General features: G+C 37.4%; 1 protein-coding gene across 1 annotated transcript in view; it reads right to left on the bottom strand.

Annotated features, from left to right (window-relative positions):
* Nucleotides 1-5559: 5559 nt before the first annotated feature.
* The window catches only part of LOC110596984 (zinc finger protein 85-like), an 86001-nt gene continuing 79041 nt past the window's right edge, over nucleotides 5560-12519 (bottom strand). Inside the window, exon 8 of the mRNA XM_078017211.1 lies at nucleotides 5560-11216. Within this exon, the coding sequence (XP_077873337.1) occupies nucleotides 11210-11216 (7 nt within the window). The 3' untranslated portion in view covers nucleotides 5560-11209. The remainder of the gene's footprint in view (nucleotides 11217-12519) is intronic.

Genomic DNA, 12519 nt, shown 5'->3' with positions numbered 1-12519 from the left:
CTTTTGGTAGTATGGGCATTTTAATATTAGTAATTCTGCCTATCCAAGAATAAGGTAGATCTTTCCATCTTCTAAGGTCTTCTTTGATTTCTCTTTAGGTTTCTGTAGTTTCCATTGAATAGATCTTTCATCTCTTAAGTTGATTCCCAAGTATTTTTTTAGATTATTGTAAATGGGGTAGTTTTCCTCACTTCCTTGTCATCGGGTTTGACACTGATATACAGAAATGCCTTTAATTTATGGGTGTTGATTTTATAACCTGCTACTTTGCTGAATTCATTTATTAGTTCTAGAAGTTTTCTGGTGGAGCTTTTTGGGTCTTATAGGTATAGAATCATATGGTTGGCAAATAGTGCTAGTTTAAGTTCTTCTTTTCGATATTGTAGCCCTTAAATTTTTTAATCTGTCTAATTGCTCTGGCAGTGTTTCAAGAACTATGTTGAAAGAAGCGGTGAAAGAGGCAGCCCTGTCTTGTTCCAATTTTTAGAGGGATTGCCTTTAATTTTTCTCCATTTAGAATTATGTTGGCCTGAGCTTAGCATAGATAGCCTTTATGATGTTGAGATATGTTCCTGTTATCCCTAGGTTTTCTAGTTTTTTGAATATAAAAGGGTGGTGTATTTTGTCAAATGCTTTTTCTGCATTTATTGAAATCATCATATGATTCTTATTTTTCAGGTCTATTGAATTACATTTATTGATTTACATTTATTGATTTCTGTATTTTGAACCAACCTTGCATTCCTGGGATGAATCCCACTTGATCATAGTAAATAATCTTTTTGATAAGTTTTTAAATTCTTTTTGCCAGAATTTTGTTGAGAATTTTTGTATATACATTCACTAGAGATACTGGTCTAAAGTTTTGTTTCTTTGTGCCCTTGCCTGCTTTGGGTATCAGGGTGATATTGATTTCATAGAATGAGTTTATAAGTACTCCCTCATTTTCATTTTCTGAAATATATTGAAGCATATTGGTATTAGTTCTTCTTTAAAGAACTTGTAGAACTCGGGGCTGTATATCCTTCTGGCCCTGGGCTTTTCTTGGTTGGTAAGCTTCTGATGGTTGCTTCTATTTCCTCACTTGATATCGGTCTGTTTGAATCAGGAAGACATACATAATTTAATCTTGGAAATCATATGAATTAAGAAATTGGTCGAAGCCTTCAATGTCTTCTATTTTATTGGAGTATATGTTTTCAAAATAATTTGTAATTTTCCTCTGAATTTCTGTAGTGTCTGTTGTGATATTGCCTTTTTCATCATGTATGCTAGTAATTTGGGCTCTCTATCTCCTTTTCTTTATTAGCAAGGCTAAGGGCTTGTCAGCTTTATTTATTTTTTCAAGGAACCAACTTATTTTTATTTATTTATTTATTTATTTATTTTTTATTGTTGGTTGTTCAAAACATTACATAGTTCTTGATATATCATATTTCACATTTTGATTTAAGTGGGTTATGAACTCCCATTTTACCCCGTATACAGCTTGCAGAATCACATCAGTTACACTTCCATTGATTTACATATTGATATACTCATGTCTGTTGTATTCTGCTGCCTTTCCTATCCTCTACTATCCCCCCTTCCCTCCCCTCCCCTCCCCTCTTCTCTCTCTACCCCCACTACTGTAATTAATTCCTCCCCCTTGTATTATTTTTCCCTTTCCCCTCACTTCCTCTTGTATGTAATTTTGTATAACCCTGAGGGTCTCCTTCCATTTCCATGCAATTACCCTTCTCTCTCCCTTTCCCGAACCAACTTATTATTGTCAATTTTTCAATTGCTTTGTTTTGATTTCATTGACTTCAGCTCTGATTTTAATTATTTCTTGCCCTTTACTGCTTTTGCTGTTGGTTTGTTCTTCTTTTTCTAGGACTTTGAGATGAAGTGTGAGATCATTTATTTGTTGACTTTTTCTTCTTTTAAGGAATGAGCTCTATGCAATGAATTTTCCTCTTAGTACAGCTTTCATAGTGTCTGAAAGATTTTGCTATGATGTGTCTGTGTTCTTGTTTACCTCTAAGAATTTTATAATCTCCTCCTTGTGTCTTCTGTAACCCATTGTTCATTCAGTAGCATATTGGTTTTTTTTAGTCTCTAGGTGTTGGCAAAATTATTATTTTTAATTTTGTCATTTCCAACTTCATCCCATTACGGTATGATAAAATGCATGGCAGAATCTCTACTTTTTTTTATTGGCTACGAGTTGCCCTGTGGCTTAGTATATGGTCTATTTTTGAGAAGGATCCATGTGTTGCTGAGAAAAAAGTGTATGCACTTGATATGGGTTGAAATATTCTATATATGTCAGTTAAGTCTAAGTTATTGATTGTGTTATTGAGATCTATAGTTTCTTTATTCAACTTTTGTTTGAAAGATCTGTCCAGTGGTGATAGAGGTGTGTTAAAGTCACCCACGATTATTGTGTTTTGGTCAATTTTATTCTTGAACTTGAAGAGTTTGTTCGAACATAGCTGCACCATTGTTTGTGGCACTTACACACCAATAAGACATAACAATCATAAATATGATTCCCTTGAGCAGTATGTAGCGTCCTTCTTTATCCCTTTTGATTAATTTTGGCTTGAAGTCTGAGTATGGACACCCCTGCTTGCTTCCACAGTCCATGTGAGTGCCATGATTTTTCCCAACCTTTCACCTTCAGTCAGTGTATATCTTTTCCTTTCAGATAAGTCTCCTGTAGGCAGCATATTGTTGGGTCTCTTTTTTTTAATCCGGTCTGCTAGCCTATGTCTTTTGTTTGGTGAGATTAATCCATTAGCATTCAGGGTTATTATTGAGACATGGTTTGTATTTTTAGACATATTTCTGTATTTTTGTTTAAATTGACTTGATTTTTCTACTTTGATCAGTTTTCGCTTTAGGGTACTACTTCCCTCAACTGATTTTCATTGTTGTTTTTCTTTTCCTCTTCATGAAATATTTTGTGACGTATGTTTTGTAGTGTCAATTTTCTAGCTATAAGTTCTTTTCACTTTTGTTTATTGTGGAAGGTTTTTATTTCATCTTCAAATAGGAAGGTTAATTTTGCTGGGTACAAGATTCTTGGTTGGCACCCATTATCTTTCAGAGCTTGATATAAATTGTTTCAGGATTTTTTATCTTTCAGTGTCTGTGTTGAAAAATCTGTTATCCTAATTGGTTTCCCCCTTATGTATTACGATTCTTTTCTCTTGGAGATTTGAAAATTCTCTCCTTATTCTGTATGTTGGGCATTTTTATTTTAACATGCCTTGGTGTGTCTGATGTGATTTTGTTCCTTTGGTGTCCTATAAGCTCCTTGAATTTGTATTTCCAATTCGTCATGTTTGGAAAGATTTCTAGTATCTTTTCATTGAATAGATTGTTCATTCCTTTGGCTTGAACTCTATGCCTTCCTCTATCCTGATAACTCTTTAATTTGTTCTTTTTATGCTATCCCAGATTCATTGATTGTTCTGCTCATGGTTTCTTGCCATCATCACTCTGGTCCATGTTCTTTTCAAGGTTATTTATTTTATCTTCATTGTTTGATGTTGTGTCATCCAAGTGGTCTACTCTGTTGGTAATGCTTTAATATGAGCTTTTAATTTGGTTTATTGTTTGTTTCATTTCAAGGATCTCTGTTTGGTTTGATTCTAGAACCTCTATCTCCCTGTTGAGGTGATCTTTTGCTTCTTAGAGTTGTTTATGTAGCTCCCTGTCAAAGTGACCTTTCACTGCTTGTATCTGCTCTCTTACATCTTCCTTGAGGTCACAGAACATTTTAATCATGTATATCCTGAAGTCTTTCCTCTGTCATTTTTTTCTGCTCTGGCTACCAATAATTTTAATGATATGTTGTCTTCATTTGTTTGGGGTACTTTCTTTTCATGTTGCTCGTGTGTCTTCCTTTCCAGCTCTGTGGGACTGCCAGTTGGGCAGCTGTTCAGTGTGACCAGGGCACACCCACCTGGCGTGAGCCTGGTTGTGAGAGATCCCACAGTGGGGAACTGCTAAGTGAGAGGGATGTGATTAAAGTTTGGAGCCCTACAGAGAGACCAGGAGCTGGGAATTCTCCAGGCAAAAGAGGGAGACAATACTGGATGCTCAAGTCAGACAAGTGGTCCCAAAAAGAGACCCGTGAGGTGCAATCTCTCTGCAGGGACTGGCGGGTAGCACTACTCGCTTCCAGACACCCTACACCAGGAACAGACTTCCCGGCCTGGTTACCCACACCATCCATAGACACCAGCTTAAAACAGACAACCTCATCTATTGGATGAGAAGACAAACAGAAAAGAAATGGATCTCTAAAACTGGCAACAACCCTGGTTTCTTCTTTAGAGCATTTTTATTTTCTGTTCTACCCTTCTATCCTCCCACCCTCACATCCCCAACATATGTGAAACCAGGAACTTTGCATAAAATAGGAGCCCTGAGTCATCTGTATAATATAATATAGAGGTATTATATAGCCCTTTTGTTTTTTTCTTCTTTCATTTTTCTTCCCCCCTCAAATTTGACTATTTAACATCCTGTGTTTTAACTACAATTATAATTAGATAATAATTGAATCCAACATTTTTGTACATTGAGACTAAACTCTAAATATCTTTATAACAACAATTTTTTCATAGGCAATAAATTGTTGATATTGGTATCAGTTAATATTGTCCTTCCCCACCAAGAAGGGATCTTAGAACACTACAAGAGCACTACAAACCTATAGAGTAAGAACACCCTAGACCCATGTGTGGAAGTGTATTTTAAACAGTGTTTTTTACATTAGAGTTTTAGGTTTTTTGGTGGGAATTGGAAATTTGCAGGGATCCAGGCAATGGCTTTATTCTAACATTCTCACCTATAGTGAGTTTTTCCAAGTGTCATTTGGCCTAGGTTTGGTGCTATTTCTTTGCAGGTAAGGATTTTTTTTAATGCTATAGGAAATATGTAAGAGGTTACTCCATAGATCTAGTAGTCAGTAGTGGTCTTAACATCAGCACCACGTTGAAAACATTCTTAAAGTATCATCCCATTTTTCTTGACACATGTTCTGTGATTCCTAAGGAATAGCATGGATGGTCGTGAGGAACATACACATGCTGGGCTCAAGGACTTTAGAATTACTCACTCAGACATATATATATTTCTGGACTGGCTGAAACATATTAATATAACTTTACTAGTTTATATAGTTTCAGGGAGAAATCAAGGATATGTAGCCTGTTTTCAAAAATCCCTTATCTTCAAAATGCCAAGTTGTCTTGTGATATCATTACTCTGATAGGCTAAGAAAAAATATATTTCATGTATTTACATTTTTAATCATTTTTTAAGTTTCATGTGTAGATGAATTTTTTTTTCTTTTTGGAAATTCTCTACCCCTACAAAACTCAGAATGTGACCACTATTTTTATTTTTTTTTTATTTTTTTTTTAAATAATTTTTATTTTTTAAAAGTAAATTATACATTACAGGGGGGAAAAACACAAGCAAAGAACAAAGTCATTCAGTCACAAGAAGCTTAGTTGGACATGTCCCTCTAGGTTGTGTGCATATATACACAATATCCCATTTTGTGTGATTGAGATTGTGGTATTATGCTTTTCCACACATCATGAATATTCACCAATTCAAAATCCTGAAGCTACATGAGTATTTTTTGATAACCAAGAATACACCAACTCAATCTGTTATCCTTTCTTGGGGACAAAAATTTCACTGAAGACAGAAATGGCAACAGGCCTCTAGATAGACATATTGGCAGAGTTACAACTAAAACAATTCATTCTCTTAATGCTCAATGTAAAATGAAACAGCAACAGAATACACCAAGCTTGTTAATCATTAACAGATTTCTACTACTAAAATATTAGCAAGAATGCATGTTCCTAGTGAATTAAAATATTCCTATAGTACAGCCAGAAGATGCACACACACCAGTGGCTCACATCAAAATGTAAATCTTTTGAGCACTTGCTTCCATCTTTCTGTGTGTCTCTCTGTGCCCCTCTGCTGCCAGCCTAATGAACAAGTCCTGATACACAATGCCCAGAGATACAACAATTCCATGTCCAAGATGCATCTTTTCTATCAATTATAACAAAAAGATATTTACAAGTTGTCTAATTCACTAGCACTACTTTTTATGATTCACTGTCACCTCAAGCATCTAGAAAGCTTAAATATTGTGAAATGAAGTATGAACTTTGCACAAAAACACAATTTACCAAAAATGTACATATAGATATATGGTTATAATCTAAACCTGTCTTCCAAATATGGAGACTTTAGCAAAGAGCACTTCCCCTCCCCCTTCCTCTTCACCACTCCAGTGACTAAATTCAGGACTATCCCTAGCTCCAAGAGCTGGATTAACAAGGGTCACTCTCAGAAGACGGTTCTTTCTAAAAGCTAACAAAAGGACATTTATATAGGGATTATTTTGCTATTGTTAACAAACTTTGGGCATTAGGACTTATCCTTTAATACCCAGCAAGATTAACTAAAATGCACATATAACAATGGCTAGACAATCTGAACTAATCTAAAGGGCACCCATTGCTTCTCTATGCATACTTTCTCCTTCCCCTACCCCGGACCCAGTGAACCTTCAACCTACCCTCCAAGACATCAAGTTCAACAATTCCATTCCCCTAAATGGCAACCATTCCTAAGTAGTAACAAAACATACTTAAAGGGCATTACTTTAGCTCTCTACTTTTCCCATGTGTTGTGCACTTTTCAACATCTAGAAACACTAGATGTTCCCAACAAGGACTTCAGTTTCCAACTATACATACAGTAGCACTGAATAAACTGCAACACTTACTTAACAAAGGCTATACTTTGAAGCAAAACTCCCCCACACACACCCCTTTTTTTAAAGGCTAAAATTTGAAAGTGTCTTCCAAACAGTTAACATTCTGGCCTAGAACCCTTCCCCTTCTAGTCTTATCAACCAATGGGTCAGTATATGCATCTGTAATGCTCAGAGATGACTTTTAACAAATTTCACTTTCTAAGTGGTTTTAATTATGAATTTAACAACATGTACTCGGTGTGTTAGTTTACTAACTCTACTTTTGTCATACACTGGCAACCTCTTTAGCATCTAGATAGACTAGATGTAAATTAGGACTCATTTGTCCTTTATATACACTATTTACACAGAATAGTAAAACAAAACCCACAAATATAAGGGACAATGACAATTCTGCTTCACAGAAAATACACTGGTATAAAGCCCTTTATATTTTCTTTTCCTTCTTCCTCTCTGAACCAGCACAGATATAATATGTACGGTTCAGAGAAGTGTTTTGATCATTCCATTTCCAAAAGACAGTTATTTCCTCACGAATTTTTTTTAAAAAAAGATATATAACAAAATGTTTTATTTACTACCTCTACTTTTAACATACTTTGTGCACTTCTAAACATCTAGAAAGACTAGATGTTTCAAATAAGGACTTAAGTTTGTCCACTATGTACATAGTAGTGTTAAATAAACTACACACATGTAACAATGGCTATATCTGAAAGTGTCTTCTAAGTAGGATCATTCTGGCCTAGAATCCTTCAATTCTTCTACTTCTTTCTCCTGTTGTCACATGTCACATCTGAGTGTCACATGATATGATGTTACAATTTCACTTCCAAAAGTCCTTTTTAGAAGACTGCCTTTCTATGAATTTTAACACAAAGTGTACAAAATGTGTGAGTTTACTAACTCTACTTTTGTCATACATTGGCAACCTCTTTAATATCTAGAGACTAGATATTATAAAATTAGGACTCCTTTGTCCAGTATATGTACAATATATACAGTACAGCAAAGTTAAATGAAATGCACGGTACAAGGCAATGGGTAAGCTGAAGTTTTCTAGCACACACTAACAATGTTAAACACCTTTTGCAACTTCTTCCCTCCCACCTCCCTCAACCCAATCAACAAGTACAACAGACAGTATTCTGTTAAGAGTGGTTTAACAATTCCAAACACAATATTTCTCATCAGTTTTTAAAAGCTATTTACAAAAAGTTTCAATTCTACTACTTTTACTTTTAAATATATCAAGCACTTCTAAATATATAGAAGGACTAGATATTCCACATAAGACCCTGTCCACTATTCACACAGCACTGGTAAATAAAATTGCACGCGTAAAAATGGTTAAATATGAGGTATCTTCTAATATGACCATTTTGTCCTTGAACCTCTCCCTCCTCATTACCTTCTATTTTCAGTCCAGTGGACAAGTACAGGCATATGTAACACTTAGAGATGGTCGAACAAATCCATATCCAAAAGTCTTTTTACAGAGAACAAGCTTTCCTATGAATTTCAATAAAAAAAATGTACAAAATGTTCTAATTTTACTAACTACTTGGTCATACACTGGCAACCTCTTTAACATCTAGAGACTAGATGTTGCAAAATTGGGACTTATTTGTCCATTATATACACTATATACACAGCAAAAACAAAATGCACAAAACATAGAAAACTGATGTCTGAAAATGTCCAAATATGAACACACTAACCTTTTGCAATTGCTTCCTTCCCACCTCCTCCACATCACTGAGCAAATACAGACAGTACTATACCGCTCACAAAGGTGGTTTAATAGTTCCATTCCCAAAAAACTATTTCATATGAATTTTAGCAAAAAGATATTTACAAAGTGATATTTTACTACCTCTACATTTAACATACATCGGGCACTTCTAAACATCTAGACAAGACTAGATGTTTCAAGTAAGGACTCAATTTGTCCACTATGTACATGACAGTCTTGAATACACTGCACACATGTAACAATAGTTCTAATTTGAAAATGTCTTCAAAATATGAGCATTCTGGCCCTTCACTGACCCAGTGGGCTACAATGCTCAAATTTTCAGAAGACAATCTTTCCTAGGAATTTTAACACAAAATATTCAAAACTGGTTTACTAATTCTACTTTTGTCATACACTGGCAACCTCTTTAACATCTAGAAAGGCTAGATGTAGATTAGGAGGACTCATTTGTCCTTTATATACACTATGTACACAGCAAAGTAAAACAAAACCCATAGACAACTCTTGGCTCTCGGTAAGCACACTGGCACGGTGCTCCCCAGGACCAGCACACAACAGTACTATTCAACAGGGGTTTGGCTATTGCACCCCCCCCACCCCGAAAAAAAGAAACCATTTCATAAGAATTTTAACAAAAAGAAATTTACAAAATGTGTCATATATTTTACCACTTCTACTTTTAACATATATCAGGCACTTTAGAACATCTAGAAAACCTAGATATTTAAAAAAAAAAAGTATTCAGCATTTTCAACTATATATACACTAATGAGGAATAAAATGCACACGCAAAACAATGGTTATTATATGAAAAATGTCTTTTACGTAAAACCAGTCTGGCACAGGACCTCCTTTTCATAGTCTCCTCCATGTCCAACAACCCACTGAACAAACGTGGACAAGTGTCGCTCCTAGAGGTGGTCTAACAAATTCATTTCAAAGTCACTTCCAGAAGACATTTCTGATTTTTTCAAACAAACGGACATTTACAAGGCGTTATTTTCTAACTCTATCATATGTCAGGCATCCTCTTTACAAATTTAGAATGTCTAGATGCAACACAAGTTTTAAAAGGTTGGGGGGCAAGTAGAGAGCAGCTTTTTCATATTATATACACAGGCCTTTTACAAAGGGCCAGGAAATCTTCCCAAAGGGTGGCGGGCGTTTCCAACTGGGTAGATGCGGCTTGTGACTCTACCGTTTCTCTCTTCGGTAGAACGAACACCAACCGCCCGAGGCCGCTAACCGTTCCACCCGTCGTCGTCTTCCGGGGCTCCGCTCACCTTCCAGGACGGTTCCGGTCTTTGTTGGCCGAGACAAGGTGCGGTCTCGAGGAGCCGGCACTGAGCGCTCACGGGGAGCCCTGGTCTGTGATAAGGGCTGTGTGTGTCAGAGCGCTCACGGGGAGCCCTGGTCTGTGCGGCTCCGCTGTCCAACGCGTGGTCGAGCTTTCAGGCGTCCATCCTCCTCCTTGGGATCTTTAAGCCCCTGCCGGCCTCCGCGGCGTTCGGGCGGCCGCCATTCTTCTCGCCATGCCACGCCCGCCGCCACCCAAAGGCGCCACGTCCTGGGTGGCGGCTTCAGCTGGGACGGGCACGATTGAGCCAGGAGACCCGGCAGCCCTCGAGGTCCGGGGCCCGACAGGTCGCCGCCGCCATCAGGTCATCCATCTGGGTGGCAGGCTCACCGGTCCTTCACAGCCAGGGCCAGCCAGTGGGCACTCGCAGCAGGAGCTCCGGGGATCTGCAGGAGAGGCCGCGTCCTGTCCTCGGGCCCCCCAGCGCACCCGCCGGCCGGGGGCCGGCGGCCCCAGAGGGCCCGGGGGAGCAGGCCGCACTCCCGTTTCTCCACTATTTTTAAGTGTACATTTTCCTCCACTATACTGTGGAAGTTATTTTAGGTCCTCATTAGTGACATTCTCCCTAAACTAGTTTCTACTAAGGATTTTCCACTATTTTTTCTCCATTTTGAAACATGATTTGTTTCTTTGTTAATATAATTTACTACATCTCACAGGAAGCCAGATTCACCCTTTAAATTTATTTCACTAATTAAATAAATAGTTACTTACTCATAACCCCTGCATTGAGGTAGCTTTGAATCACTGTGACCAAAGAACCTGAGAAGAACAACTTGGAGGGAGGAAAATTTTATTTTGGCTCATTATGGTTTTAGAGCTTCATTCCAGTCACTAACACCATAGCTTTGGGTCACAGTTGAGGAAGAGTATCAGGATGGAAAGGCGTGACAAAGGAAATCTGCCCAGAACATGACTGCCACAGAGCCAAGAGAGGATGCCATTAAACAGGGATGTTACATAAACTCCAAAGGCAGACCCCAGGAAACTACTTTCTCCAGACACAACCCATCTTCCAATTATATCACCCAGTTGATGCATATCAATGGATTTGTTTCTTGTGCTCATAATCTAACCATTTCACCTCTGAGAAGTCTTGCACAATTTCATACATGAACCTTTGGGGGAAACCTCATATATTACCCATAATACCATCTCACTTAATTGCACTTTATGGAACTGGACAGGAAAAAATAAATAAAAGTGATATTTTCTGGCATCGGGAAAGTCCAGTGCCTTGGTTCTTCAATCCATCTGTCAAGTTTTTGTGCCTTTCAATTTTGCATTACCACCTGGAAATAGAAAACACATATGAGGCAAAAGCAACAGTAGTCAGTGGAATGTGTAAACATTGTTCCATTTCCTGTTAATTATACAATGTGGTTGTTTCCATTGCAGCATGTTCTTAGAAGCACATTACAATGAGATCAATTTCACTCCTCAGTATCTCTTGGCCCTCACTGATTCCCTTCCTTTATCTTAATGTTTTATCTTCTATGCCGTTTTTTCTTTTCTATTCATTCCACCTATGAGATTAAACATACAACACTAATTGTTATAAGTCTGGCTTATTGGAGTTAACATACTGCTCCCAAATTGCATCCATTTTCTTACAAACAGTTGAATTTGCTCTTTGTGGTTGAATAAATTCCAATTGTGTATGGATACCACATTTTCTTTATCCCTTCATCAGTTAATGCATACCTGGCTAGATCTCATATCTTAGCCATTGTAAATTATCTGGTAGTAAACATGGGAATGGTTAGTGTGTGGTTTCTTTAATTCTTTGAAATATATACTGAGGAGTGATCTCATAGATTAGCTGTATCATATAATTCCAGTTTCTACTTTTCTAAGAAAATCACATAATGATTTCCATTCTGGCAGTACCAGTTCACTCCCACCCACATTATATAAGGGTTTCCTTTTCCCTACATTCTTGACAGGACTGGTGGTGGTTTTTACTCTAGATGATGGCTGTTCTGACTACAGTGAGGCAAAATCTCAGGAGAGAGTTGATTTGTATTTCTCAGATGCCTAAAGATGTTGAAATGTTTTCACAAAATAGTTGGCCATTTTAACTTATTTGAGAAGCTTCTGTTTTATTTGTTGTTGTTGTGGTGGTGGTGGTGGTTTTTTTTGGTCCAAGTGTTGAATGGGTTAATTTGTATTTTATTTTCATGTTGATTTCTTAAATATATATATAGACATTTCAGTGTGTGTGAGAGAGTGTGAGAGTGTGTGTGTCAGAGACAGGCACAGCGATTTGAGAGAAAGATTGAGAGACAGAGATTTGAGAGAGAGAGAGTTATGTGAGAGACAGATGTGAGAGCGAGATGTGAGAGAGACAGGTGTGAGAGAGACAGGTGTGAGAGAGAAATGAGAGAGTTGTGAGACAGAGATGTGAGAGAGACAGAGGGACAGAGATTTGAGAGACAGAGAGATTTGAGACAGATTTGACAGAGAGCCAGAGATTAAATAGAGAGATGAGGGAGAGACAGAGACAGACAGAGACAGACATTTCACAGAGAGACAGAAAGACAGAGACAGAGACATTTTAGAAAGACATTTCAGAAAGAGACATTTCAGAAAGAG

This window comes from Ictidomys tridecemlineatus, chromosome 7, assembly GCF_052094955.1.
Source record: "Ictidomys tridecemlineatus isolate mIctTri1 chromosome 7, mIctTri1.hap1, whole genome shotgun sequence".
Classification (NCBI taxonomy): Eukaryota; Metazoa; Chordata; class Mammalia; order Rodentia; family Sciuridae; genus Ictidomys; species Ictidomys tridecemlineatus.
This window is presented reverse-complemented; position numbering and strand designations above follow the sequence as displayed.